Source organism: Colletotrichum fructicola, assembly GCF_000319635.2.
Source record: "Colletotrichum fructicola Nara gc5 chromosome Unknown KSG_Nara_v1_contig03, whole genome shotgun sequence".
Taxonomy (NCBI): domain Eukaryota; kingdom Fungi; phylum Ascomycota; class Sordariomycetes; order Glomerellales; family Glomerellaceae; genus Colletotrichum; species Colletotrichum fructicola.
The window spans coordinates 6,130,913-6,157,029 of NW_027094053.1; the positions used below are offsets into that span (position 1 = coordinate 6,130,913).

General features: G+C 55.2%; 14 protein-coding genes across 14 annotated transcripts; 5 read left to right on the forward strand and 9 right to left on the reverse strand.

Annotated features, from left to right (window-relative positions):
• Positions 1 to 674: 674 nt before the first annotated feature.
• Positions 675 to 2,062, reverse strand: ARP2 (Actin-related protein 2; the record flags this gene model as incomplete). The annotated part of the gene is made up of 3 exons (XM_032031317.1): positions 675 to 1,405; positions 1,484 to 1,906; positions 2,041 to 2,062. The coding sequence occupies 3 exons, from the start codon at positions 2,060 to 2,062 to the stop codon at positions 675 to 677; spliced, it is 1,176 nt and encodes a 391-aa protein (XP_031889074.1).
• A 483-nt stretch (positions 2,063 to 2,545) lies between these two features.
• On the forward strand, positions 2,546 to 3,418 carry CGGC5_v006552 (Uncharacterized protein; the record flags this gene model as incomplete). Its single annotated transcript, XM_032031318.1, has 2 exons — positions 2,546 to 2,659; positions 2,744 to 3,418. 2 exons carry the CDS (start codon positions 2,546 to 2,548, stop codon positions 3,416 to 3,418), a joined length of 789 nt encoding a protein of 262 aa, XP_031889073.1.
• Positions 3,419 to 3,514: 96 nt separating this feature from the next.
• CGGC5_v006553 (putative metabolite transport protein) lies at positions 3,515 to 5,131 on the reverse strand (the record flags this gene model as incomplete). The annotated part of the gene is made up of 2 exons (XM_032031319.1): positions 3,515 to 4,939; positions 5,027 to 5,131. The coding sequence occupies 2 exons, from the start codon at positions 5,129 to 5,131 to the stop codon at positions 3,515 to 3,517; spliced, it is 1,530 nt and encodes a 509-aa protein (XP_031889076.1).
• A 714-nt stretch (positions 5,132 to 5,845) lies between these two features.
• On the reverse strand, positions 5,846 to 6,844 carry CGGC5_v006554 (Isoflavone reductase-like protein PCBER; the record flags this gene model as incomplete). Its single annotated transcript, XM_032031320.1, has 2 exons — positions 5,846 to 6,194; positions 6,249 to 6,844. 2 exons carry the CDS (start codon positions 6,842 to 6,844, stop codon positions 5,846 to 5,848), a joined length of 945 nt encoding a protein of 314 aa, XP_031889075.1.
• Positions 6,845 to 7,638: 794 nt separating this feature from the next.
• RPA43 (DNA-directed RNA polymerase I subunit RPA43) lies at positions 7,639 to 9,108 on the forward strand (the record flags this gene model as incomplete). Its single annotated transcript, XM_032031321.1, has 1 exon — positions 7,639 to 9,108. The coding sequence occupies one exon, from the start codon at positions 7,639 to 7,641 to the stop codon at positions 9,106 to 9,108; it is 1,470 nt and encodes a 489-aa protein (XP_031889082.1).
• Positions 9,109 to 9,414: 306 nt separating this feature from the next.
• Positions 9,415 to 9,769, reverse strand: CGGC5_v006556 (uncharacterized protein; the record flags this gene model as incomplete). Its single annotated transcript, XM_032031322.1, has 2 exons — positions 9,415 to 9,524; positions 9,595 to 9,769. 2 exons carry the CDS (start codon positions 9,767 to 9,769, stop codon positions 9,415 to 9,417), a joined length of 285 nt encoding a protein of 94 aa, XP_031889081.1.
• A 332-nt stretch (positions 9,770 to 10,101) lies between these two features.
• Positions 10,102 to 10,552, reverse strand: CGGC5_v006557 (uncharacterized protein; the record flags this gene model as incomplete). The annotated part of the gene is made up of 3 exons (XM_032031324.1): positions 10,102 to 10,205; positions 10,273 to 10,386; positions 10,447 to 10,552. The coding sequence occupies 3 exons, from the start codon at positions 10,550 to 10,552 to the stop codon at positions 10,102 to 10,104; spliced, it is 324 nt and encodes a 107-aa protein (XP_031889297.1).
• A 176-nt stretch (positions 10,553 to 10,728) lies between these two features.
• Positions 10,729 to 11,076, reverse strand: CGGC5_v006558 (uncharacterized protein; the record flags this gene model as incomplete). Its single annotated transcript, XM_066151704.1, has 2 exons — positions 10,729 to 10,892; positions 10,944 to 11,076. 2 exons carry the CDS (start codon positions 11,074 to 11,076, stop codon positions 10,729 to 10,731), a joined length of 297 nt encoding a protein of 98 aa, XP_066009001.1.
• A 2,080-nt stretch (positions 11,077 to 13,156) lies between these two features.
• Positions 13,157 to 13,762, reverse strand: CGGC5_v006559 (uncharacterized protein; the record flags this gene model as incomplete). Its single annotated transcript, XM_032031327.1, has 2 exons — positions 13,157 to 13,254; positions 13,303 to 13,762. 2 exons carry the CDS (start codon positions 13,760 to 13,762, stop codon positions 13,157 to 13,159), a joined length of 558 nt encoding a protein of 185 aa, XP_031889296.1.
• Positions 13,763 to 16,209: 2,447 nt separating this feature from the next.
• On the forward strand, positions 16,210 to 16,743 carry CGGC5_v006560 (uncharacterized protein; the record flags this gene model as incomplete). Its single annotated transcript, XM_032031328.1, has 2 exons — positions 16,210 to 16,556; positions 16,629 to 16,743. The coding sequence occupies 2 exons, from the start codon at positions 16,210 to 16,212 to the stop codon at positions 16,741 to 16,743; spliced, it is 462 nt and encodes a 153-aa protein (XP_031889293.1).
• Positions 16,744 to 17,703: 960 nt separating this feature from the next.
• On the forward strand, positions 17,704 to 19,208 carry CGGC5_v006561 (Secondary metabolism regulator LAE1; the record flags this gene model as incomplete). The annotated part of the gene is made up of 8 exons (XM_066151705.1): positions 17,704 to 17,871; positions 17,967 to 18,057; positions 18,109 to 18,150; positions 18,203 to 18,357; positions 18,408 to 18,445; positions 18,502 to 18,639; positions 18,699 to 19,118; positions 19,172 to 19,208. 8 exons carry the CDS (start codon positions 17,704 to 17,706, stop codon positions 19,206 to 19,208), a joined length of 1,089 nt encoding a protein of 362 aa, XP_066009220.1.
• Positions 19,209 to 19,418: 210 nt separating this feature from the next.
• GST1 (Glutathione S-transferase 1) lies at positions 19,419 to 20,114 on the reverse strand (the record flags this gene model as incomplete). Its single annotated transcript, XM_032031330.1, has 1 exon — positions 19,419 to 20,114. One exon carries the CDS (start codon positions 20,112 to 20,114, stop codon positions 19,419 to 19,421), a length of 696 nt encoding a protein of 231 aa, XP_031889291.1.
• Positions 20,115 to 21,465: 1,351 nt separating this feature from the next.
• CGGC5_v006563 (putative peptide chain release factor 1) lies at positions 21,466 to 22,791 on the forward strand (the record flags this gene model as incomplete). The annotated part of the gene is made up of 2 exons (XM_066151706.1): positions 21,466 to 21,469; positions 21,596 to 22,791. 2 exons carry the CDS (start codon positions 21,466 to 21,468, stop codon positions 22,789 to 22,791), a joined length of 1,200 nt encoding a protein of 399 aa, XP_066009219.1.
• Positions 22,792 to 23,671: 880 nt separating this feature from the next.
• On the reverse strand, positions 23,672 to 24,391 carry CGGC5_v006564 (Protein UPS1; the record flags this gene model as incomplete). Its single annotated transcript, XM_032031332.1, has 1 exon — positions 23,672 to 24,391. One exon carries the CDS (start codon positions 24,389 to 24,391, stop codon positions 23,672 to 23,674), a length of 720 nt encoding a protein of 239 aa, XP_031889299.1.
• Between the last annotated feature and the right edge of the window lie 1,726 nt (positions 24,392 to 26,117).

Consider the following 26,117-nt stretch of genomic DNA (forward strand, 5'->3'; position numbering starts at 1 on the left):
GGCGTCGCGCGTCCCGCACGAGTCGAGAAATGTTTCGGTGTTTACTGTGTGCGATCACGGCCGAATGGCGGTATCAAGTGCGGAGAAGGCGGACGGAGAGTCGCATTGGGATGGAGAACCTGGCAGAGGAGTGACTCGGGCCGGCAATGCGAGAGACAGCAGCGAGAGGTGTCGGCGCAGGACCATTGACGCAGAAGCGAGTGAGAGCACCGGCGGTCGTGATGAGTGAAGGAGTGAGGAAAGTGACGTTTCACTGACAGCAACAGAAAGCGAGGCGGCGTGGCTGCCATTCATAAGGTCCCGGCTGCTATGCCTCTGCTTGTGCTGGGTGGCGGAAGGCGCTTGCCTTCTGCCTACAGTGCCATTTCTGCCATCCAAGGCACGGTGTTGGAGCAAGGGCATCAATCAGACTTCCCCTTCCATCCCAACACCTCACAGCTCCTTGCTTTAGGTTGCCTTACCTAATGCTTTCCCTCTCCCCTGACAGCTTCACATGAGACAGGGACGGGGACACAATGCTACGTCAGTATCGGACGTAAAAAAGACTTCATCAACTTTTTCGTTAGAAAACAAAAAAAGAGGCTCTAGAAACCTGTCGCATGCATGCCACTCTACCAACAAGAAGACCAAGATCAGCCACAGCACACCCCCGGGGATGATTACACCGCGGCCGTCTATCGCGGGCCAAGCTTCTCCAGCACCCGCGGGCCCTGCTCATCCCACTCCTGCTTGGTAACCCACATGCCCTCCTTGTCCGCCATGATGTTGGCCAGCACCGCACCTCCGAGGAACACCATGTGTCTTCGGCGGGGTGGGTCCTCTATCCGGACCTTGAACTTGTTTAATCTCTCCGGGTTGCCGCCGAGCACCCGTGTAAGCCACAGCTGCTTGAGCTCCTTCTCCAGACGCGAGGGCAGACCGGGGTACATGCTGCTACCACCCGACAGGACGATAGCCTTGAAGAGTGACGACCTGACGTCGACGTCGGCCGCCTGGATCGTGTTGAACAGGAACTCAGCAATGCCCGGCTGTTCGCAGTCGACGAGGTGAGGCTGGAACAAGCACTCGGGCGCCTCGAAACGTTCGCTGCCCACGCGGATGACGCGGCCGTCGGGTAACGTGTAGCTCTCCACCAACACCGTCGTGTCCTCGCTGAGGCGCTTGTCCAGCTCCAGGTCGTACGAGACGTAGCAGAGCTTCTCCTTGATCTGGCGGACCGTCTCGAAGTCGGCCGTTCTGTTGAGCGCGTATCCGCGGCGCAGCAGGAGCGCAATGAGGTTGCGCGTGACGTCGCGGCCGGCAACGTCAAGTCTGCGGGTGAGGTGGTTGAGGACCACGGACTCGTACACGGGGACGATGTGGGTCACGCCGTCTCCCGAGTCGACGACGACACCGGAGCTGAGACCTGGAAGCAGCCAAGTTAGCCCCATTGTGTACGCCATTGCTCATCGACGGTAACGGTGGTTCCGAGAGGGTATCTTACCTTGGGCGTAGAGTGCCAACACGGCCTGGATCGCAACGTAGACACCGCCAAATCCGTACCGGTCGAACATGACCTCGCACATCTGCTCACGGTTCCGCAGCGGGTTCATCGGGGGCTCGGTCAGCAGGATCTTGCGTCCTTGCGTGTCGACCTTCATCTTCTCGTTGAAGGTGTAGTCCCAGAGGTGCTGCATGTCCTCCCACTTCTTGACGATACCGTTCTCCATGGGGTAGCTGATCTGGAGCATGGTGCGGGCGGCGGCGGCCTCGTCACCGCACATGATGTCCTTGATAACGAGGTCATTGGTGTCTCCTTGCTCTTCGGTTCTCAGGATCGGTCGGCCGACGATGGAAGGGTATTGGAATTCGGGGAAGTTCTGCGCTGCATAGCCGACCTTGAGGAAACCGGTTCCTCCGTCGAGGACTGTAGTGGATCTTGCGTCAGCCACCTCCCCATAATCATCAATCATCAATCATCAATCAGCCAAGCAGCGGTGATGACGGTAGCTGCCCGGGAGCCAGCCGCTGCAGGGCGGTATCAGGAGAATTGCGTCTTACCGATGGGGGCCTCGGCTGCCATTGTGAAAGCAGAAGCTGAAGCTGCAGGGCTGAGAGGTTGAGCTTCTGTCTTGGGAGGGAGGGAGAGGTGTGGTTGGGTTGGGGAGGGCACCCGGGAAGCTGTTACGTCTGTGTCGTCGATAGTGGGGTTGGTTGGGTTCGCTGCCTCCAGCTGTCCAGTGCCAGTGCTGCAACTGGATCGTCACACAGCGGTGGCTGAGCAGGCGCTGTCACGTGATACCCCGCAGCACGGGCAGCCTGCACCACCACACCTTCCTTCGACACCTGTGCTCGTCTGAGCGGTGCACCTGCTGAGTGTGAGATGTCGCTGTCAGCGTAACCGGGCCGGCAAACCGCACAATTGTCGGCACTGTCTCCACTGGCCGGCGGCGTGAACGCAGCTTTTAGCCCGTCGGAGTTGCTGCTTTTCTCTCCTGTGACTGTTTCCTAAGGTGTCGTGAACATATCGCAAACTTCTCATCAAGTTTCACACCAAACAGCAACCATGACGACCCGGCTTCTCCGTCGAAATATCAAGATCCTCGTGATCAACCCCAACTCCTCTCTCGACATGACGAGGGGCATGGAGAAGGCCATCCAGGGAATGCCCCTGCACGATGTAAGCTGGGGGTTTGAAGCTGTCAACATGCCATCCGTGATGGTTTGACAGTAAAAAGCATCACTGGCTGATCTCTAATGTCAGTCTCTCGAAATTCACTTTTACACGGCGCCGTCCGACAGCCCCGCCAGCATCAACGACGACGCAGACATCCTGCGCAGCACCGAGGCCGTGCTCAGCAACCTCACCAGCGAGCAGATTGAGCAGTACGACGGCTTGCTCGTCGCCTGCTATAGCGTCCACACGCTCGTCGAGAAACTCTCTCAGAAGTACCACAACAAGCTGGCCGTCACCGGCATCTTCGAGGCAAGTGTCCTCACTGCAATCTCACTCCTTCCTCACACCTCACCTGGCGCCACCTCTTCAAAATGGGGCGTGGTGACCACTGGCGACTTTTGGGAGAAGCATCTCAGCCATGGAGTCAAGTGCTATCTTGGGCAAGCTGAAGAGGCAGAAAACGCCAAGTTTGGTGGGGTCATGACTACCGGGTTGACTGCCGGAGACTTCCATCACGTCGGCCCTGAAGAGGTCAAGGAGAAGCTCGTCAAGGCGACCAAGAAGCTGCTCAACAGCGGCGATGTTGGCTGCGTGGTCATGGGATGTGCTGGCATGGCGGGCCTTGAGGAGATCATTCGCAGTTCGGCGATAGAGGTCTACGGTAAGGAGAAGGGTAGCCAGATCTATGTTGTTGATGGCGTCAAAGCTGGCATTTTGCAATTGGAGCAGACCATCAGAAGCAGGAGGCTGTTTCAAAGCTGAGCAATATCAATATACCCTATGGAAGTCTGTAAACGCCTTTTATTCCCATCCAATTACCTTGATAATGATTGAATCGCCACAATTCTAGACGCAAGCTTAATCCAAGCGACGGGTCCGACCCCAGACTTCGTCGGCATCCTTCTTTCCAAGCGTCTCCGGCACCTTGACAGACACGAAGAGCGCAAACAATAGCGCAAATCCGGCAAACAGGAAGTACACCCAGCCTGCACCGCCAAGCAGTTGGTTCAGGAAGTTGTTGACAATAGGGAAGAATTGAGCAACCAGGAACGTTGCTACGTAATTCGCACCCAAAGACCACGACTGAATGGCGCCAACAGCCTCCTGTCCGACCAGCTCCGACGCGAGAATGAAGGGCACTGGACCAAGACCAACAGCGAAGAAGGCCACAAAAGACACGACGGAAACCGCCGACAAGATCTTGACGCCAAACTTGATCGAGAGAGCGAGGATCAGGGAGCTGGTGCCCTGGCCGATGATGGAAATCAGGATGCACCTCTTTCGGCCAAGCTTGTCGGGCAGCGGGGAGCACGCAGCCGTGGTGATCAGGTTGACAACGGAGATCAGAATGGTAAGCAGGGCAGAGCTGACGGGGAGAAGGTCCGTCAGGAGGGACACGGAGTACATGATGATCGAGTTGATACCGCACAGCTGCTGCGCAAACATGATGCCGACAACAGCAGCGATGGCGGGCCTGTAGAGCGGCTCCTTGACAACCTCAAAGAAGCCGAGGTGGACGGGCGAAGTCTTCTTGGGGAGCCCTGGAGAAGTCGGGGGCGTAGCGTCGCTCTGGGCCAAGAGACCCTCCGCCTCAGCAACGGCATTATCGGCGTCCCAAGCCTCGACCTCCTCCTTGATGTCAAAGTCCTTGCCGCGGATCCGCTGCAGGGTGCGGCGGGCCTTTGGAGCATCTCCGTTGGCAGCAAGCCAAGCCGGGCTCTCGGGAACAAGGAGCAGACCCGAGGCCTGGGCCAGAGAAACAATCACACCAGCGGCCAGGATCCAGCGCCACTGCTTTCCGTAGCTCAAGAAGTATCCCAGAGTCTGGACTCCCAAAATGCCGACGTTGATGGAGACCTGTGTCATGGCGCCGAACAGGCCGCGCTCCTTGGGCGGTGCAATCTCACTGATGTACAGCGGCACAATGACAGTCGAAGCTCCAGCCGCGGCACCAGTGAAGAAACGGCCGATCGACAGGACTGGCGCGTTGCCGGCAAGCGTCTCGATAACAGCACCAATGATGTAAAAAACCGCGGTCAGGCGCATCGCAGGCAAGCGGCCGCGCTTAGAGGAGAAGGGGCCGGCGCAGAGGGCACCGATCAGGCCGCCGACGGTGAAGATCGAGGAAACGGTCGCGAAGACGGCATCGGTCATGGGAATACAGTCGGGGAGCCAGCTCTCGGTGTCGGGCGACTTGGAGTGCACCCATTTCAGCATGGTGGTCTTGGCCTGGATCGACTTCTTCCGGCAAGTGAGGACATCTTGGGGCGCGTTGAGCTCGGCCTAGACAGGAATCACCGTCGTTAGTTGTCGTGTTGAGTGAGGGACGGAAGTCGGAGAATGCGGGCAAAGGTATGATGCAATACGTACTAGATGGAAGCCGAACTGCAGGGGGCCCAGCGTCGAGACACAGATCAGTAGCAGCAGGTAAGGGCTGACATCGTGCATGCACTGGCGAAGACCAGAGGGAGCCATGTTGGACGTGTCTCTCGCGATGTTTTCCAATTGTGTCGTCCAAAGTGTGGTGTGAGGGAGAGAAAGAAGCTTTGTACGAAGTGAAGGGTCCGGACCTGAGGGGAAGGGAAGTCGGGACGAGGAAGCGAGCCTTGAATGGAACCTGGAACTGGTTTCTGGGGAAAGACGCCGGCGGACGGCATCCCATGACAGCGCCCACATGCCACAGCTGCCACACACCACTGCACCTCAGCACCTCAGCACCTCAGTTAGTTCAGGTCCCTGAGCGCCCCCATGTTCCAGGTTCCGCAAGCGGGGGCCCGCCGGTGATCAGCGCTTGCGGCACCTACGGCATTAAGCTTAGGTGTCTACGCGGCCCGTATTAGCGCATAACGGACTGCTGAGCTGGATAGGTACCATGTCACTGGGAGCACCTTTCTCACAGCTCGTATTCTCGGAGAGCGTGGGCTCGCAAATTATGTTTATGCAAGCCAGCTCATGGAATGATTATGCAGATCTTTGACAGGTTTTCGTTGTCTAGAGGCACTCTGTCGGAATAACCGGGCATCGATCGTAGCATCTTGCAGGGACTCAAGCTGCGGATGTTCGGTCTTCTGTCGATGAGAAAACATGGCGTTCCATGTTTGATGAGCCTGCCACTCACGTCTACACGTCGGGCGGACGGGATAATCAAGCCAAGAATGGGCTGACGATTTATTTGACTCTTTTCAATAGTCACTCGGTCTTTCCCAAAGCCCGTCCAACAGCCACCTCCAAAGTCTCAACATCGTTCGGCCCAACGCCAATGCTCTCGTTGTCCGTCTTCTCGTACAGCGTACCGCCCTCGGCCCAGATGCGGCGCAGGGTGAAGATGGTCGCGTACGGCTTGCCATCGGCCCACGCCTTCTCCTCGGCCTCTTCGAGCTTCTTCAGCGGCACGTAGGAGGTCTCCCACTTTGCGCCCGTCTGCTTCTCGAACTCGGCCAGAATCTGCTTCGGTGTCGCGACGAACGACTGCACCTTCAGGGCCTTGTTGAACGACGCGTCAGGGTGTCTGAGCGAGGCGACTAGAGTTTTGCCAACGCTGTGGAGGGGTTAGCAACATTCAAAGTGAGCGCCGGCGTAAGAAAAGACTCACTCCTTCATGGTGATCAAGCCGACCTTGCCCTCGCCGTCTCCCACCAAGACGGCCTTCTTGGTCTTGACATCATATCCACCGGCCTCCGGTGCCACCGGGGCGAGAGATAGATACATGTCGACGTACGGTCCCGTCACCAGGTACGTGTACTTGAGCCGCTTGACGTTCTCGCGGATGTACTTGCGCACCTTGAGCTTGGCCTGGTGAGGCTTCTCGTTGGGGCTCTTGGGGCCGTACTCAATGTCCGTGCCGTACTCTGAGGGATAGAACCACTTCACGGAGTCGGTCTCCTCGGCCAGCTTGATGAGGTCGATTTGCTTCTCAATCACGTTCCTCCCCAGGGCTGAGACGACGGTGTCGTGCTCCTTGTAGGCAGCCTTGACCTCGTCATTGTTGTCGACATTGCCGCTGATGACCTTGGCGCCCTTCTTCTTCCACCCGTCCAGCAGCGCCGCCTTGTTCTCTACGGTAGAGGGTGATGTGAAGATAGTGATCTGACCGAATGCCGGGCTGGCGTCCAGCAGGGCTTCGGTGATGAACAGGCCAATGTTGCCTGTGGCGCCGAAGACCAGAATCTTGGAATGTGTGAAGGACATGTTGACTTGTGGTGTTGCGGTGATGAATTACAGATTATCGAGAGCTGCCAAAGCGGGGTAAAGCCAGCAGCTTGCTTCTCAGTATGAGCCTGTAAATAAAGTATTCACTGCAATTTGGCTGGATGGTTGCTTCTTCTTATAGCTTCACTTGATCGGAGCGATAACGGCACGTCAAAGTCACCCCGCTGAAACTTGCATTTGTAAGTCGAGCTTCGAACCCTCGGGAACTGACGCCATCCCAAGACGTGCTGGGCAAGTGGAGGAGCTACAAGAGGGGAACTTGGATGCGAGAGCTCAGCTGCCATTGATCCCCGCTGCGCATCTGGTGTTGCGCGCCCTTCGGCGCCCTTCAAAAAAAACCATATCCCCAACCCGCCGTCGCTGGTAACCCAAAATAACTCCACTAAATTCCAGATAACTCCAGAATTCAAGGTCCGTTCAATTGATTTATCCCAGTACTTTCTCGACTTGCTTCCAACGGAAACACGCCCTTTCATGAACACACATCCAGATAAAGCAGGCGGTCAAGGCAGCCTCCCCCGACTCGCACCACGTCGGGTACGTACCTCTGCACCAACCAATGGACCCCTGCCCGGACGGTGTTGTCTGAGAGGCTGACGGGCCCAGCGCGGGAGACGGGCGACCCCACCACCGATCGGTGAACTCTTGCCTCGAAATTTTTTTTGGCCGACCGTATGCTGGAACTTTTTTTGCCCAAAAAAAAAAAAAAGATCGAGGGAATCAGCGTCCTCCGCGACCCGCCCAATTCAACACACAGCTCCCCAGCCGCAGCCATGGCGGCAATTGACTCCCCAGTCACGAACGGGCACAAGTCCGACAAGAAGAGCAAAAAGGACAAGAAGGAGAAGAAGCGCTCGCGCGAGGAGGATGCTGTCGAGGGCGAGGAGCGCAAGCACAAGCGCTCCAAGAGCGTGGTGCCAAAGGACGACGACAACAACAGCGACGATGATACCCCGGCCGCCTCGCAGGACCTCTCCGTAGCCGCCTCCACGACCAACGGCGAGCCGTCATCCGAGAAGAAGCGCAAACACAAGAAGGACAAGCACAGGAAATCGACAGACGAGGCCGAAGCCGACGAGGACGCATCCGACGCCGAGCGCAAGGAGAAGAAGGACAAGAAGAAGAAGCGCAAGTCACAAGGCCTCGAGGAGGTCTCAGCCGACACCCCCGCGAGCGAGAAGAAGGAGAAGAAGAGCAAAAAGTCCAAGGCGGCCGCCGTCGCCGAGCCAGAAGAAGCCGACGCCGACGACAAGAACGCGATGGACGTCGACGCCCCCGCGGAAACGAAATCGACAGCCCGAGCCCACCAGCCCCCCGACGCACCCTCCAAGCCGCAGTTCCCCTTCTACACCCAGACCGTCTCGCTATACCTCCCCATCTACCCCACAGGCTGGGACACGCCCTGCACCGCCGCCGCGACGCAGCACCTCGAGCCCCTCGTGAACCGCTACGTCCCCGACTTCAAGGGCGTCCTCCTCGCCTTCCGCAACATCGCCGTCTCGGAGCAGCCCGGCCGCCGCGGCGCCGCCACCTCGGACAGCCAGCGCTGCGACCTCGTCTCCGTCGACGAGTACGCCGTCGGCTTCGGCTACGTCACCGTCGACGTCGACCTCTTCGTCCCCCGCCGCGGCGCCTGGATGGAGGGCGTCATCAACCTCGAGAACGAGGGCCACATCGGCGTCGTGTGCTGGAGCAAGTTCAACGCCAGCATCGAGTCCGCGCGCCTGCCGGCCGAGTGGCGCTGGGTGCACGCCGACTCCGCCGAGGCCGCGCAGTACGTCGCGGACCCCTTCGCCGCGGAGGAGGACGCCGCCGAGGCGCAGGCGGCCGAGGACGAGCACGGCGCCGTGCGCCAGATCCACACCACGGGCTTCTGGGTCGACGGCGCCGGCGAGAAGGTCAAGGGCCGCGTCAGGTTCCGCATCAAGGCCTTCGACGTCGGCGTCAGCGGCGACCACGGCTACCTCAGCCTCGAGGGCACGATGCTCGACGCCGCGGGCGAGATGGCGGCCGTGAAGCGCGATGCGGAGCAGGAGCGCCGGCGCAGGGTGGGCAAGAGCGGCGGTATCCTGAGCAAGGAGCGCCGGCGCATGCCCGAGTTCAGCGTCACCAAGTTTGGCGTGGTCGAGGACGAGGAGGAGAAGGCGCTGAAGCAGGATGTGTGGAATACGACGACGCCCGTGACAGATGACGAGGGCGCGGGCAAGGACAAGGAGGCGTTCGCTGGCATTGCGGAGGAATAGTTTTGCAATGCTTTCCACCTGCGGGATGGCTTGTTCGGGCGTTTTGAGGTTAGGGAAAAACTGATAATGATAACACTGTACATCATTCATAAAGACTGTTTGGACTTCTTCCCTGTTATTTTGGACACAACCTGGTAGCTGGGTACCCTAGAAAAGTAAACCTGTCTTGGCTTTGCCGTTGATGAACCCCTCTGGCCGACCGTACTCCTCAATCCCGTTGAAATAGGCCGCCGCCATTGCTAGCTGACTTCACGAGCCTTGCTCCATCCTTGTGGCCAAGTCCTTGAATTTCGATTTCTCATTCCATCACAAGATGCCGACCCAGCAAGCAACGAAGAACAAGAAGACTCCGAACCGAACGCCCGCGACGATCTCCTCCTCGGGGAAGTAGATATCCAACAGCCAGGCCGGCGAACCTACCCAGATTAAAGTCAGCACAGCTCCCGACGCGGAAACCCGCCAAGAATTCCGAGAGAGAAAACAAACCGCAGACCGGGCCTTGGCCGTCACGGTAGCCCAGGATCAGCAGGATCAGCCAGACCAGAATCTTGCCGAAGGCCATCGTGAACCACATGGTGAGGTACAGGGCGAAGAGCCAGAAGTAGGTCTCGGCGACAGCCGTGATCCATCTCTTGAGGGTTGGTAGAATGGTTGAAGTCATCCTGATGTTGTGGGACAGTTGATTGCTGGTGTGAGTTGTTTTAGTGAAAATGTTGTGTTTGGAGAGGGATGGTGAGAAGGAGCAAAGAAGGACTTGGGTTTTAGCAAATCTAGAAAGAACAACAAGGATGGGATAGGTCAACGGTCAGTAGTGCGTTCACGGCCATTCACTCAGGTCTCGACAGAGTCCTCGTCGACTTCAGAAGCTGGTACGCGGTCTTGATTCAGCTATGGAGAAGACATCTTGCGGACCACAAGCTTGATTTGCAGACGATTCCACCCACTCAAGCTGTACCATCACACCCCTGGATCTCCAATCGCCAACCAAACGCCTTAGAAAAAGAGACCCCTCATGAAGAATCGCCATATCGTGCCGAGGAGGGGACTGGTAGAGATGAGTCCACCGATCCAGTCGCAGAACCAAACCCCGAGCATGTCTGGGCTTCTGTGTCAGTCTTCATAGCCAGCACCAAGGCAATTGTTTGTGAAGCCTCATATTCTTACCTGCAAAGGGACCCAGGCGTTCAATAATCATGCCCAGGCGCTGAAGCCCCGTGAGGATACTTCTGGCGGGAACGGAGCCGCCGGACAGAGACTGCCACCAAGCGGCCATGAAGCCTGAAGCAACCATCAGCTCATACTTTTTCAATCTTGCAAGAATTCAAGAGGAAAGCTTACCAGCGATGAAATGAAGAGGAATCTCAACGAGAATCGATCCAAAGAGGAAGTTGGATATCCATCCCTGGACCCAGTTGGCAGCCAGGTCATGAATCCGCCGGATCATAGTGTGTAGAGAAAGAGGTGTTGGCTTCGTTGTGAAAGGAGGTTTTGTTTTTGTTTGCGGAGAGATTGTAAGGAGGAAAAGGCTGACTGGGTTGGTCGTGGGTGGGGAGGCAGCTTTTTGTCGGGGTGAAACTGCCGTCGAGCTCTTGTGTCCCGAAACCAAGGACCACCTTTCTCCTACTCGAGCACCACATCCAACGGCGCGTCAAAGTGTTTGTTGCACATCTGTCGTTGTCGTTGGCTGTCGCGATAAAGCATACAGAGATCAATGCAAATAACACAGTAGAAGGAAGGCGGAAGAGCCAATGGTAAGTACTTGGGTGGGAAGTCGGGGTATCGTTCTAATATCTCAGCATGTACTCGAATCACCCATCGTAATACTCAAAACTTACCCACCGTCAAGCACAAAAGGCGTAAGCCATACGAGATTCTTTGACACACAGCCAGATCAGCCTGTTCGGACGCTAGGATGGCGGCTACCAATCCGACCGCCAAGCGGCGCGCTACTTCTTGTAGGGGCATCATATTCAGGGTCTGTTCTTGTTTGCGTGATAAGAGAAGGTTGGCTTTCCATGCGGAGTGATGATTCTGAATGGTTGGTGGCCCATTTGCGCAGCTGATTGAGCTTGGGGGAAACCTCATACTTATAAAAACGTTGCAGGCATGTTCAAAAGGACATTCTGAGTTTCTAGGATCATCTTGATGTAATTCAGGGTACTTGCAGTTTTGTCTCCGCTAACTCACTCCTCACACATCTCTATTGGTCGTTGAGAGAAAGAGGAGGACATTTCGCGACGGTGCCTCTACCGACAAGCGAGACAACACAAACGATCCCCTCATGGCTGTCAGAGACATACATTTCGTCCGTCTCAATCTCAGACCCGCCCTGACAAAGCATATGGCCACAGTCTCCCCCACTTGACTATCACACAACCTCTAGAGTTTCGGGAACAGGCAGTCAAACGACGCACCATCCAGCCCGTCAACTTGACGTCTAGGACTCATCCCAGAATCAGGTCATGGCCCAAGCCTGCAAGAAGGCGAAGAGACCCCCGGCAGGAACAGCTGCGCCATAGACAACGGCTTGGATCATGGCTGCAGCAGAGCCTGTGAGAGAACTATTAGACATTCCGTCCTGAGGATAAACATAACTGGGCGGGCATTACTTACCAGCGATGGGCCCAAGTGGACCAAATCCCATTGCGGCAAGAACCGGGCCAACGATGAAACTCAACAACATAGTGCCTGGATGTCAAAACGTGAGCGGGAGGCTCAACTTCGAGTGTGAAAAATGTTGCAGACTGATCTGAGTATCGTTCAAAAATATTAGGGTGAATTCGACGGGAGATGTGGTGGAGGGGAAGAAAGGAGGATATATGTATTCATGTGCGTGTCAGCCAGTATTGAAGGGCCCGCGGGCGGAGGACCATCCCTTGATGCAACACTCCCGAATTTGAGCATGGTCAAAGTGTAAAAAGTCTTTTATGATATGAAATGATATCTGGTTCGGTGGTAGACGCAGGCCGCATTCTGGGCCAACAGGGAATGCAGGTGTGAGGTGATGAACAGGGAGAGGCCCAATGCGGCCGCGTCAATGCAGGAGGCCGACAAGATCAAGCTTCCGTCCCCAACCAGCCGCACGAGTGGAAGTCAGTCGAAACATATGGATATGTCTGTTTGCTCAAAGTACGCTCCTGGTCGCTTGAACCTGTCATGAAATTTTGAGATCACCAGTTCCCTGCTGTGAGCTCCACAGACCTGCCCGGTTGTTCACATTTTGTGCCGTGGAAGTCGTGCTAGACGCTCTTGATTCCTTTTCACCATCGCATAAAACAAACGGTTCTCCATTTTCTGGTCTAGGCGACTAAGAATCTTGCCATTGAATGTGTTTGGGTACTTCTATGCATCTGCTCTGACATGCGACTGCCTCATTGCCGCAGAATAACCATGACAATCCGACGGGCATGTGGCGAGAGAGCCTGGAAAGACTCAGATAAAGACAGCAAGCGCAGTAGTCTGTTCGCACAAATTAGAATGTTTGAGGTAATTCCTCTTGATTCAAGATCTGACACTTACTACAAAGCCAACAAGCGCAAACACCAGAGGGACCAAGGCAATTATGATCCTCATAATACCTAGGATTGTAATCATGATGGTATAAAGATCGATGTATGTTTAGTTTATGAAACCGATTGGGATTCGTTCATAGGGCTTCAGTTCAAGTTGTTTGACATATGGGAATGACAGGTTATATAGCTCATGGGGCTATTGTATAAGAAGCTTATCATAAACTAACCGTCTAGTAGTTCAACACCGAAGACTTTCACATGCAATGTGTAATGCCACACTTCACGGGGTTAAGATTGACCGGCAACACGTTGGACGCATTCGCATACAGTCGGAGGCCCACCAGCAAACTTTCAGCAGGTCGGACTGCGAGATAAGTCTAAAGACGTCGATGAATGTTGCACACCAAGCTTTAGTCTGATCTTCTCTGTGAATCTAGACGTTGCTCAACAGGGTCTGAAACCCTTTCACAGATCCTCCCTCCCAGCCATCACAGTCTGGCTCTCAGCCGCACCATGTTCCACGCTGAAGCAAGGAGTCAACTCCAAGTCATGCCGAGGCGTTGGAAGAACGAGAAAAGGGAGCCCTTGGGGACGTATCCTGCATACCGAGCTTGCCACCACGAGGCAAAGGTGTCTGACACAGGTCAACTCCATCCCACCAGGCTTGCATAAGCGATCTTACCGGCTACCGGACCAAGTTCACCAAAACCCAACGCCTCAATGACCCAAGGGGCGATGATGACCAATATGCCAATGGCAATGATGGTGACGAGGACAGGGTGCTCCTCCACAAAGCCGAAGACCTGCTGCGCCAAGTCGGTTGACTTATCCATCGCTTCCTTGACAACCTGGCCGAAGGTATCACGGTGGCGGACAAGACCTTCGACACCGCTGAGGATAAATTTGGCGAGATTCTCGGTCCAAGAGTTCGTCGTCACGATGTTTCGGAGTCGTCGCTCCAGGTCCTTGCCTCCCTTCTCTGCTGTGCGAAGGATGTCGATGAACTCGGATGCGGCCTCCTCGCTTGATCTTACCGGTTCCTTCGAGACGACTCGGGACGCCTTCTGATCGATCGTAGGCTGCGCATCTTTAGCGATCGGAGCTCGGCCAAGGAGACACTCAAGAAAATTATTGCAGTCCATCTTATGCCTGTGTGACGCGAAAATCTTCTTGAGAGTTGTAGGAATTGGGCGCTGCGATGCTCAATGGAATCTGGAGTGTAAATTTAAAAGGCACGCCAGTGTTAAGCACAGCGGAATATGAGGATAAGCTGAGCTTTGAACGACTTTCTGGCAGGGTGGACAGCCATGTCGATCTCGTCGGCCTCCGACATGAAGTCTGCCCTATTGGACCAGTAGCCGTTGCTGCGCTGCCTACCCGTCTCATCATCTGCAGTCCTTGTTGGCCCAACATATGACCGCCACCCATCATAACCAATCCAAGCGTCAGTATGCCGGTTGGACGATGATGTCCCAACCAACACAATACCACCTCGGTCCCTTCTTGCACATTAGACAGCACATGCCCTGAGAGGCCTCATAACCGCCTGCAAAGCTGTTGCTGCTGCTGCCTTAGTGCACAGCCCCTATTGGCCAGGCCGACCGACCACACCAACAGTTGTCAAACGTGCCAAAACTCAGCCCAGGCCATCAATGAAGCCATCACAACAAGACAAGAGTCAGTTCGGGCAAAAAGCAAAAGAAATGGGCCCTAACCAGGGATCGAACCTGGGACCTCTCCCAGATTGAAACGTCAAATGACAACCCTAAGGGAGAATCATACCGCTAGACCATCAGGGCTGATATCTCAAGCTTGTTGCTTGATGATAGCTGCGGCGAATTTGTCACTTATGGATGACTCCTCGTGTTGTGGGCGCTAGGTAGCCGACGACAAGCGACCCACACGGGACGGTGCCCACTCCACCAAGCCCACACCCACCAAATTCCTCGGCACCGCACAACTTTACTGTCATTGATATTCAGCTGGTATGACGTGTCGCGCAATGTTTTGCAGCACTGCAGTGCGATGTAACAATATTTGCTTGTTTACAGATGTCCATCATCAGAGACGGTACAACTGAACCATCTGCATTTTGATACAACCCAGAAGCCAAACACTGCAATACGAGCTCCGATTAGAACGGCCGTGGTGGAGACGACTCCCACTCGCAATGGCGGCGGCATTCTCCAGGCCCAGATTTCTCAGCTGCTATCATGATAGCACCACAGGATCTGAATCCTTCAAGAACATGTGGGCTAAAACATATACGGCTTCAATGAATCTCCATGGTCGGGGACGGAAATCGAATTTCCTTCCCAATTCCGTGACAATCGCCGCAGCGGAAGCTGTTGATACTTACACAATTACATCGAGCTTTGAGTCATCGCAAGAGGGAACCGGAAGCTGTTGTACATGATTTCGTACTTTTTGAAGATGAATATCAAACGTATCTGAAGTCCAGGTTGCTCAAGCTTGCCAAACTGCTCCGCCTCGGAAACGGACATCACATCCGTTAGCTCCGCTACAGCTCGTTCAATGCGGGTAGGAAGCATCCGCTGATCCACATGGTACTGAGGATGGTGGAGAACAGCCTACCTGCTTCTCTGAACAAATCAACGAACATTTGAACATAGTCCAAGGTAAGCTTCCTTCTCAGATGCGAGGGTACTCTCGGTAAGAAGACGCAGTCTCAAATCACAGCAAACTCAAAGTCGTTTGGTTTCTTTTCAGTCTTCATTTGGCACATGGGCAAAGACCCCGGAACACACGTAGTGCCAACTTGCTTCACCACGGGAGGTTCACAATCGGACGTGACTCCGGGGCGTCATCCACCGGGACCCTCACCGCCCAGCGGGCCGAGGGCAGTTCTGCGTATGCCCACTCCAGGGATACCTTTGCCTTCTCTAGATTGAGATGTCCTGGGCTTTACAAGTGACTAGTCGTGGGATCCCCATGGCTCTAGGCACCTACATTAGCCATCCCTGTCAACTTGTTCCCTATGAGGCGACAGATTCGATATCCTATCCACATGATGCTGGGCTCCTTTTGCCTTTCGACAACTCCAGTCACATATCTTCTATCTCAGCACCTTATCGTATTTGAGCAGCAGCCGACACAACCGGAAGGAAGCTCCGTGTCGTGTTCAGTGGGTTAAGATCCTTCTAAACCGGGGTCAAAACTCTAAAGCACCCTGCCATCTATTGTTATCCCTTGAAGGATGTGGCTTCATTCTGATCCTTCGTCAGCAGCTAGATGGTCGTGAAAAGCCTTGTATCTTCAACTGAATCCACCGAAACTCGTGAAGGTCTGGAAATGGCCCAATTCAAGTGGATCACCACATCTGCTTCTGGCAAATACTGGTGGAAGCAGCCGCAAAGCCACCGTCGCCAGGGCTAAGCTGCCGCTTCCATGGCCGTGATTATCATCTGCAGCTTCTCCGTGGAGTCGTTGTAAGCCAGATTCGTGGGTGTCATATGTGTCGTATATAACGGAACTTTCATCCCGCCCAGCTCAACTCTCCTCATCACAACTCTACGTCACCCAACTCAGCCTTCACATTTCAAGACTTTACCCATCAAAATTAGCCAATATGCGTGCCTCTTCATTCATCGCTCTCCTTTCCGCGACTTTCGCCGCCGCTGCTCCCAGCCCCGCTCCCTCCGGCGATGCTGAGTCTTACGTCCTCGCCGGGCCCCTCCCCTATGAGGAGCTCAAGGCCGAGGTCGCCAAGCTCAAGTCCGATAGCGATTCCAACGTCGCCCGTAGCTTGAACAAGCGTATTTGCGAGGGCGTATACATGTGCGACCTCGACAACTTCGGCGGCGAATGTTACTACGGATGCTACCCCATTAGCGTCGCTATATACCCTGACTCTTACTGGGTTTCCCGTATTAGTTCGGTTGGACCTGATTCAGGCGGGTGGTGCGATTTCTATGGGTGTGTTTCATGCTATATCTCTATAAAAAAGACCCTGTTTGGTTGTGTAAGTTCTAACATCTCACGATACAGCGGCAACGCATGTGAGGCAACTCGCTTCTCTCACCAGATCTTCAGAAACCCTGGTGGCAACTTGGCCGCTGGCATCAGCAACAACATGGGATGCTTCTACTGCAACCCTAACTAAATGATGGACGTGGAAAGGACTCGGACGGAAGCTCATGTTCTCGGGTCTTGTGGTGTCATGACTTCCGCGGCTTCATGTTCACTGTACATATTGTGTCTCTCACAGAAACAACCATCTCCGGTACACCATGTCCAGCAGTGACTGAGTTTGTAAACTGGGTATTTGATGTTTACGGACCAGCGTTCATTTTATCTTGCAGGGCCCAAAGTTGCTGGAAGCATTTATTTGAGAGGATGAAAAATGTCGAATAATCAGCAGATTCTTGAACGCTTATTCAGAGTTCATCGGTGCCAAGTGAGTTGCTAGCTGGTTACAGCGCTGACTCTCTCTCCTTGATCCCTGTGTGCAGCAGCCAATGGCGTCCACATCTCCATCCAGAAGAAGAAATCGGTCTCTGCGGCGCACTCCCCGTGCTACGTCAAACTTCGGATAACTTTGGGACTTTGGCGAAGTTATTCAGATCTCGAACAAACACAAGCGATCCTAGGGTTCGGGCGCTGAACATGGGGGGTTCTATGGTCCTGCAGAGGCCTGGCAGTTGCTGTCTCCGAACCCTGTCCGTGCCGCGTATCATCCGCCCAGAGAGCCTGTTGCGAACGTGGCAATCTGAGCCCTGCAGAGAACACACTAAAGATGTGCCGTGAAGGTGTATCCTTCTGCAACCCCTACCTGTTGAGATTCTCATTCGCACGTCACATTCGCAGCTCCACCCCAATTCTTCACGGTGAGAGCGCGCATGCATGTTGGGTGTGCGCAGGGTACCATTGGGCCGAGAGCAGGGGTCTTACTTGGACCGCTGCATGGTCTGATCGAAAAGCCGTCACAAAAGCCGTGATTGCCCCGCGTCCTTATTCTGACAGGTTTCCAGGAACCGGGTTTCTTCTCCTTCCTCTTCGTTATCTCCGTCATTACCATCGTCAAGCGTCAGTCGAATTGGCCAGCGTGCGCAAGATCTGAGCGATGTCTGCAGCACCACCCAGCAATCCAGGCTCGCCTGACTCGCCAAACCGCGAGCCTACGCCAGCAGACGCTGCCGTCCAGCCTGAAGTCCAGCCTGAAAACAACCCTGAAAATGTGCTCACCGCCGACGACACCGAGGAGGAAGAGGGCCAGTCGGTAGACGGAAGAGTACGCTTCACCTCGAATCTTTGGGAGTCGCACGTCCTGAGCTTCTTGGGGCCGAAGACGACTTTCGCCCAGTTCACTAACAAATAGTCTTGTAGAGTCTCGCTCCATCAACTGAGAGTCTCCGCCCATCCTTGTTCGACTACCGCCAGGAAAATGGCAGGACCTACCATCGATACAAAGATGGAAGTACGTTTGAATGGAACCAGCTGACATAGCTTGCACTGACACGGGTCTCAGAATACATTTTCCCCAACGACGAGCGGGAGAGCGACAGATTGGGTGAGATGAGTGAAAAGAAGACCACTCGGTGTTGTGCTAATGTAGAGATCAGATATGGAGTTTCAAATTTGGATGATTTCGCTTGATGACAGGCTTGGAGTTGCTCCACCTTGCCTGGGAAGCTCCAAACCCACCCGAGTTCTTGATATCGGGACTGGCACGGGTATCTGGGCCATGCACTTCGGAGACGAGCATCCCGAGGCCGAGGTACGTTGAATTCCAGCTGCATACGTGGTGTATACTAACCGGCGTCTCAGGTCATTGGTACTGATCTGTCCCCAATTCAACCGGGCTTGTATGTGCTGTGCCAGAGCTGCTCCCATCGCTGGATATAGAGCTGACGATGCCCAGTGTGCCTCCAAACGTCAAGTTCGAGATCGACGACCTCGAAGATGAGTGGACTTATTCTCTGCCGTTTGACTACATCCACAGCCGAGTCATGACATCGAGCATCGGGGATTGGTCGGTGTACCTGCGTAAATGCTATGAGTGAGTCTCGTGCCACCTAAACTCCAGGTCTACGCATATGATTAACCAAAGATGAAAAGAAACCTGAAGCCTGGTGGTTACGTCGAACTGCAAGAGATTGACCTCTTTGCCACATCCGACGACGGAACCCTCAAGCCAGAGAGCGCCTTGATGAGATGGTGCAACTTGCTCATGGAGGCGTCGGAGAAGTTCGGCCGCCCCTTCGTCCGAGGCCCTACGCTCAAGGACATCATGTCAGCCGCGGGCTTCGTTGATGTCAGCATCACGGTGCTGAAGTGGCCTACCAACTCGTGGCCGAAGGACCCCAAGTACAAGGAAATTGGCATCTGGGAGAATGCGAACATGTTGGAGGGACTCGAGGGATTCTCGATGGCGGCGTTGACCCGTGGCCATAACTGGAGTAGGATCGAGGTTGAAGTCTTCTTGGCGGAAGTCCGCAAGGACTTTAACGACAAGAGCATCCATGCGTACTGGCCCGCGTAAGTCTCACCTAATTCACCTTTTGAGAGGATATCGAGTCTAATGATTTCAGGTACTGCATTGTTGGCCGCAAGCCCGAAACTGTTTGAGAAGTCCGCTATAGCGCTAGGTTATGGTTCCATGAAAAGAGAAAACGCTGGTGTTGATTTCTATACCATTCAGTATCAAACTCGTTGCAGATTTTTTATCACAGAGCCTCACAAGACAGTGCGTAGTGTCTTGCTTCAACCATCGCTTCAATTATCACTCTAAAATAGACCGCTAGCCCTCAAACATTGTTGAAACCCAGCAGAGCAAGCTCACTGAGATGCAGACAAATCCTTTAGGACCTTCCTCCCTCTCAGCACATCGACCTCATGAGAAGGTTCCCTCGCCGTCTCCGCGATACCATCATCAATCCACTGCTTGACTGCCGGATGCTCCAACAACCTCTCCACATACGCCTTGGCTTCGGGATCCTTCAGCGGAAGCCCAAAGGTCTGGATCCTCGTCGCGACCGGCGCGAAGAAGGCATCGGCCGCAGAGAACTCCTTACCCGCCACCCACGGGCCGCCAAACTTCTTCAGACCCTCCGTCCACACCTGCTCCAGACGGTCCAGGTTGCGCTGCACGTCGGCATCAGGCGGGCCGCTCTCGATGCGCAGGGCAACGTTCATGGAGTACTGGTCGCGCAGGGCCTCGTAGCCGGTGTGCATCTCCGCAGCGGCGCTGCGCGCGTATGCGCGGGCGGCCTTGGACTCTTGCGGCCAGACGCCGGGGTGGGATTCGGCGACGTATTCGGCGATTGCGAGGGAATCCCAGACGGTGATGTCGCCATCAACGAGGGTAGGCACCTTGCCGGAGGGGGAGAAGGAGAGGAAGGCCGGTTGGCGGTAGCCGGGGCTGAACAGCTGCAGGCGCTCTTCAAAGGGGATGTCGAGGGCCTTGAGGAGAACCCAGGGTCTCATGGACCAGCTGGAATAGCGCTTATTGGCGATGTAGAGTTCGAGAACCATTTTATTGATTTCTTGTTTGTCATGTAAGTGAGAGGATTACTGTAGACGAAACTAATGATGATGGTACTGAAGAGCATAGGACTGGACAGTCATGAAGTTCATATATGCAGCCCGCGCTTGCGAATTGACTCATCGACGATGTCTCGTTTGCGACCGTTGCGCCCTACTGTTGAGGGTTTCATGCGGGCGGGTCTTCCCGGCATAGACAGGCATGAACACTAGTTCACGAAGATGACCAATCCAGCCTCAATCTGATCGTATTTGGGATGGCTGCAGCATCAGCTGAAAGTTGCAATCATAGATGAGGGCCATATCTGCACACCGACTTCTATGGCACACGGGAAGATGTGGGGAGCGGGTTATCGCAAAGAGGTCATGTCATGGAAGGGCGCTGCGCTAGAAACAACAAATGGGGCTTCTGTGCTTCAGCGCCAAGAGCCTAAGATGCAGTGACGGAAAATGGACCAGAAACGACCAAGCTTCGCTAATGGACCAGCATCCACAGCGTACAACCGAGGCGACGAGCCAATCCGGCCCGTTCATGCGTTTGCGAAGGCCATCATCGGACTCAATAATTCCCTTGGGCCGGTGTCAAGACCTGAGTGGATGTCGACATGGCCGACATAACATGGTGCTGCGAGCTTCGCTGAAGAAAAGACGACGCATACCTAATGAAGGTGAGGATACAGCTCCGAATTTGGGCGATGAAGAACACGCCGGCAGTTGAGATTGAGGCTAAAATAATAGTGGTGGATAGGTGACATCTGATATTGTAATTGCCTTCGACGGCTGCTTCTGACTCTCGTGTGAAGTATTGGCAATATAGAGGGCACCGGGTCAATTCATGAAATAATACTCATGGTTCTGAAGGCTATAACATGTTGAAAGCAGCATCGAAGCCTTTGTGGGCAGGTATGTCATTCTCCCTGTGGGCAAGAAGCATGCCTTTACTTCCGTGAAAGACGACCAGGCATTAATCCCGCGCGGTACGACTGGCCAGTAAATGCGAATACTTCCTCGCAAAATAAAAGTTTCTAATAATTCACTCAGGAACACAGCGTAGACTCAGAAACAGAAAATGAAAGACCACTTACAGCAAGAAGCGTTGTACTTGAGGCGAATCAATGTCGAGACAATAATAGACCCCCAGGAAATGCTTATTACATAAGCAATCCCGCCGCCAATTGGACCCCTCGCAACGGTCAGCGCCAACCTAAACTTTTGGACCTGCCCGAGCTTTTGTAGATCAGCTTAAACAATTTCAGTGGCCTTACCCAACCTTTTTCCCTCCTACTCTCCCAATTCCCACCTCCCTCACCACACCCGGCGCAACGAGTATGCTCGCGGCACCATGGGTCTGCCGCCGGTGTCTGGGCTCGTTCCTGAAACCCAGGGCAGCCCAATTCATCCGCCGTGCTAGCACAGGCAAGCTCCCGTCCCTCCAATGACCCCTCCATCACCAAACTAACACACCCCTCCAGAAACCCAGACAGCCCTCCCCCCAGCCCTCCTCCAACGCGCGCGCACCCTCGCAAAAGAACACGCCGACCTCTCCGCGACCCTCGAGACCGACTACGACTCCAAGACCGCCCGCCGCATCGGCGAGCTCTCGAGCGTCGTCACCGCCCTGCGCGAATGGGAAACCGTCCAGGCCTCCATCGCCGAGCTCACCGGCATGCTCTCCTCCAAGGACAGCGAGCTGCGCGACATGGCCCGCGACGAGCTCACCAGCACCACCGGCCACCTCGCCGCCCTCTCGCGCAAGCTCTCCGCCTCCCTCACGCCCCGCGACTCCTTCGCCCACATGCCCTGCCTGCTGGAAATGCGGCCGGGCCCCGGCGGCCTCGAGGGCCGCTTCTTCGCGGACACCCTCTTCAAGATGTACCGCCAGTTCTGCGCGCGCAAGGGCTACCGCGTGCAGGTGATCAAGTACGAGATGGCCGACGCCGCCGGCGACACCTCCAGCGCGGCGGGCGAGCAGCCGCTGCAGGAGGCCATCATCGAGGTCCAGGACGCCGGCGCGTACGACGTCTTCCGCGGCGAGGCCGGCATGCACCGCGTTCAGCGCGTCCCGGCGACCGAGAGCAAGGGCCGCACGCACACGAGCGCCGTCGCCGTGTGGGTGCTACCGTCCTTCCCGGAGAACGGCAGCGCGGAGGAGGACTTCAACAACCCGGAGTCCGACTTCTACATCGACCCGCAAGAAGTGAGGATCGAGACGATGCGTGCGCGCGGCGCGGGCGGGCAGCACGTGAACAAGACGGAGTCGGCGATCCGGATGACGCACTTGCCGAGCGGGACGGTGGTGAGCATGCAGGACTCGCGGTCGCAGCAGCGAAACCGCGAGGACGCGTGGAAGCTGCTGCGGTCGCGGGTTGCGCTGCAGCGGCGTGAGGCGCGCGAGGAGGCGGCGGCGCAGCTGCGCAACTCTGTGCTGGCGAAGAACAGGATCACGAGGGGCGACAAGATCCGGACGTACAACTACCAGCAGGACCGGGTGACGGACCACCGCGCGGGCATCGACGTGCACGATCTGCCGGATGTTGTGGCCGGCGGGGAGATGCTGGATAAGGTGTTTGATAGCGTGAAAGAGTGGATGGTGTCGCAGGACATTGAGGCCATGATGGCGGAGGAGGAGGCTGCCGCTTTGGTGGCGGAGAAGAAGGCGCAGAAGTGAGGCATGCGCTTGTTGTATAGACTTGTATTATACTGTAGACGATCTGGACATGACCCCCCAAAAGCGAAGATTACTGAGAATATTCACACAAAAATTCACGATTCGACAATCTTGGTTGCTGGTTGCCCGCAGCGGAGTGAATTCACAAGCCTCAGTCGCGGGGCAGACAACCATGGGACATCCCAGCGGCAAATTTCTATGCTGCGTTGTCACCCGCACAAAATTCATCCAAACCCCAAACGTGCTTTTCTGCAGATCGCCAAGGCCTGGGACAGTATGCTTAAAGGGACCATGGCTGTGCGGCTGCGACTGCGAAACATGCCTGATTGCCGTCTCGTCAGGGTCCGGAGATGTCAAGTCTGGAATCGGTTGCGTCTGTCGCATACCCCACAAGTTAGCATGCCGTGTCGGACAGCCGATGGAGGTCGTCTAAGAAAGCGTTCGATGCGATTTAACCGTGAGCTTGAGACATGGTGCTATCCGGAGTTACACCAAAATTGCGATGAGACCACTGTCGAACAATGTTTGGGCCACCTTGTGAAGATTGAAAATTTTACATTCTTTGACTACATAAGTGTCAGATACAAGAGAGGGGATGTCATACAGCGTTCGGCATGACAGAGGAGCCCAAAATTTTTGTTGTTGTCCGTCGTGATCCTTTTTTGCCTGAGAGATCCTCTCTCCAACCGCCAAATCAGCCATGAAGACGCCGCGCTATGGTCATAGAATAATGTACAACAAGGGGGGAAGGTACAGAAACGAGGAGCGGACTCGCGGACTGCTACAGCCGTGAAAAAACGACGGATTCGTCCATGGTGTACAATGTGTGCTCTCTCCCGCAGTCCGGGTCACACGCTCCAAGTCCGTGAGATGAGAATGCTCAAGCCAATTGGCGTTCTCGTCTCATCATCTCCAGCACGCCGACAACGCCGTTCTTCCTAAGCCTCTCAAGAACAACGCGCATGCCCTCACGGCTCTTGCCCATCTGGTCCTGAGTCTTGCTGGAAGCCAGGTTCTCGATGCTGCGCTGGATGCCCCGCGCACCGATGCCGCTCATCCAGCCAGGCATCCAACGGCCCTCCTTCGCCTCCGGTTGCTCCGGGATGGCATTGGCCTGGGGCATATCCTTCTTACCCCCACGTAGCCTCTCGCCGAGACGAGATCTGTAGATGACAGTCGTCGTAACATCGGTTGCGGCATCAGCTGGAGCATCCGCGGGAAGGCGGAAGTCCTGCTTCTCAATGACGGAAAGGACATTCATGAAGTTGAGGTTGCGACTCTCTGTGCGCATCCAGCCCTCACGGACGTCAACGACGGATGTCTCGAGGACGTAGCTCGCTTTTTCAGCAGAGCCGCCGCCGGTGATGGAAGCCGGGAGGAGCTTGAAGACGGGCGCGGGCATGCGCGACTTCTTCAGGTGGATGCGTGTCGTGTGCAGCCTGCCCGTGGCCGGGTCGAGGCGGCTGTCGATGGTATCGGTACTGAGAACATGGGTGGAGAAGGGATTGAGCTTGGGAGAGGAGTATCGGAGGAAGTAGGCGAGCGTGACGGTCGGGAAAGGGTGGGAGTAGGTGTGGTTCGTCGAGTGGGTGAGGACCATCTTGTATGTGGCGGGTATTCGGGGTACGGGTTTTTTGCGTTGTTGGTGTCGATACGCGGGTTCGTACTTGGATTCGAGTCTTCGATCTTTTTGCGTGCGAGAAAGCGCTCACGTTCGTCGGGACGCAAGGGGCGTTGACATCGAGGGCCTTGCGCGGGCGGCCCAATGCAAATTTTGGAGGTGTCTCAAGAGTGCTAAAAATGAAGCTATATCCGCCGCAGAAGCTCGGCCACCGAGTCGTCGGTATTTGTCGGTTTCGGTGTTTGCTCGATGCAAGTTGCGCTCGCAGGTGAGGGGCGGGGGAGAAGACTGAAGAGAAGAGAGGGAGAGGAAAGGATGACGGCCGCACTCGACGAGGTGAGGGGGTGGGAGGGTGTTAATGATGAGGAGAAGGCGGAAGATGAGGAGATGGGCGGAGGGGAAGAGTGCGGCGCTGGAATGATGTAGAGTGCGACGACACCCGTGCGTACATCGAACGATAGGTCGATTGATTTTGGGGAAGAAGCTTCCGTGCCGTGCCTGCGACTTTCTTTTTGGTCAGCGCCTGCCCGTCAATTGGCGCAGGGACCCCAACTCCAGCGAGCAAGCCCAGGGCGGCCACAGACGGTCCAGAGTGTCGCCGGGATTTTCCAGCCAGTGGGAACAGGCGGCAATTGGCTTTGTCCGCAGCGACGGCACCATCCCATTGGCTTGACGATCCCACTGCGCCCGCTTTTCGTCACACGAGCTTGGGCCTCTTAGGTGGCGAAAATCACATGATGCGGAGTACACCGAAGCTCACCGAGAGCTCTGGTGAGCTGTCACTGTTGCTTTTGAGCCTCACCTTCGCCCCACCTTGAAACAACACCTCATTCCCAGCGTTCCATGCCTCTTGCGATGTGTGGTCTGTTTGAGTTTCTGGATGAAACACTCCGCGGCAACGGCGGCTGCTTCGTGAGCTGCTTTCCAATCGAGGGAGGTTGCCTGCAAACCCCGGACTGTCTGTTCTTCTGGTGACAAAGGGAGCACGGCTGCTGCCGGGGTAAGTGCTGCAGCTTTCCCCAACCCTCGAATTCCGAGTCCTGATTGGCTCGCGCTCGGCGTTCGAAGAACAGCGATGAAGTTTCGATGAAGCTAAGCCATCCAACTAACTTCAATCAACATGACTAAGGTAACGCGGGGAAGGAGGAACACAAAATGCATGAATCGATCCGTTACCTTGTTGGTGGATCTCGATGTAGCTCATCAACATCATCACTTGCGTGAACAACATAGAGACTACTTGGCCATGACGCTGCGATATTTCTAATTTCGACGAGGCTTTTGAGAAGATGCCGGCAGAGTGTACGGACAACCTCAGCAGCCGAGCCCTTGGCTTGATCGGAGAGTCAAGATTTCTTTTACTTTGATATCATGATGGGTAAAAACTTTGGGCGAGTCAATACACTCAACCATACCTTCGTATCTCATCCCAAAGCCGATCAGCCGCCGATACGAAGCAATGACAACAAAAACACCAGTGATACTGAAATCGATCTTGAGAGCTAACAGAACAAGAGTCGTCAAGGCATGCTAGCAAGGACAGGAACATGGCCAAAAAGTGCTACGCATCTGTATGTCACAGTATATGAGTTGGAAGATTCTCGACGAGAATGAACTCTTAGCTTGCTTGTTGTACCATTGCTACTAAAGAAGTACCTAATCGGGTACGGGTATTGATGCTCTCATCATCTGTGGAGCCAATGCA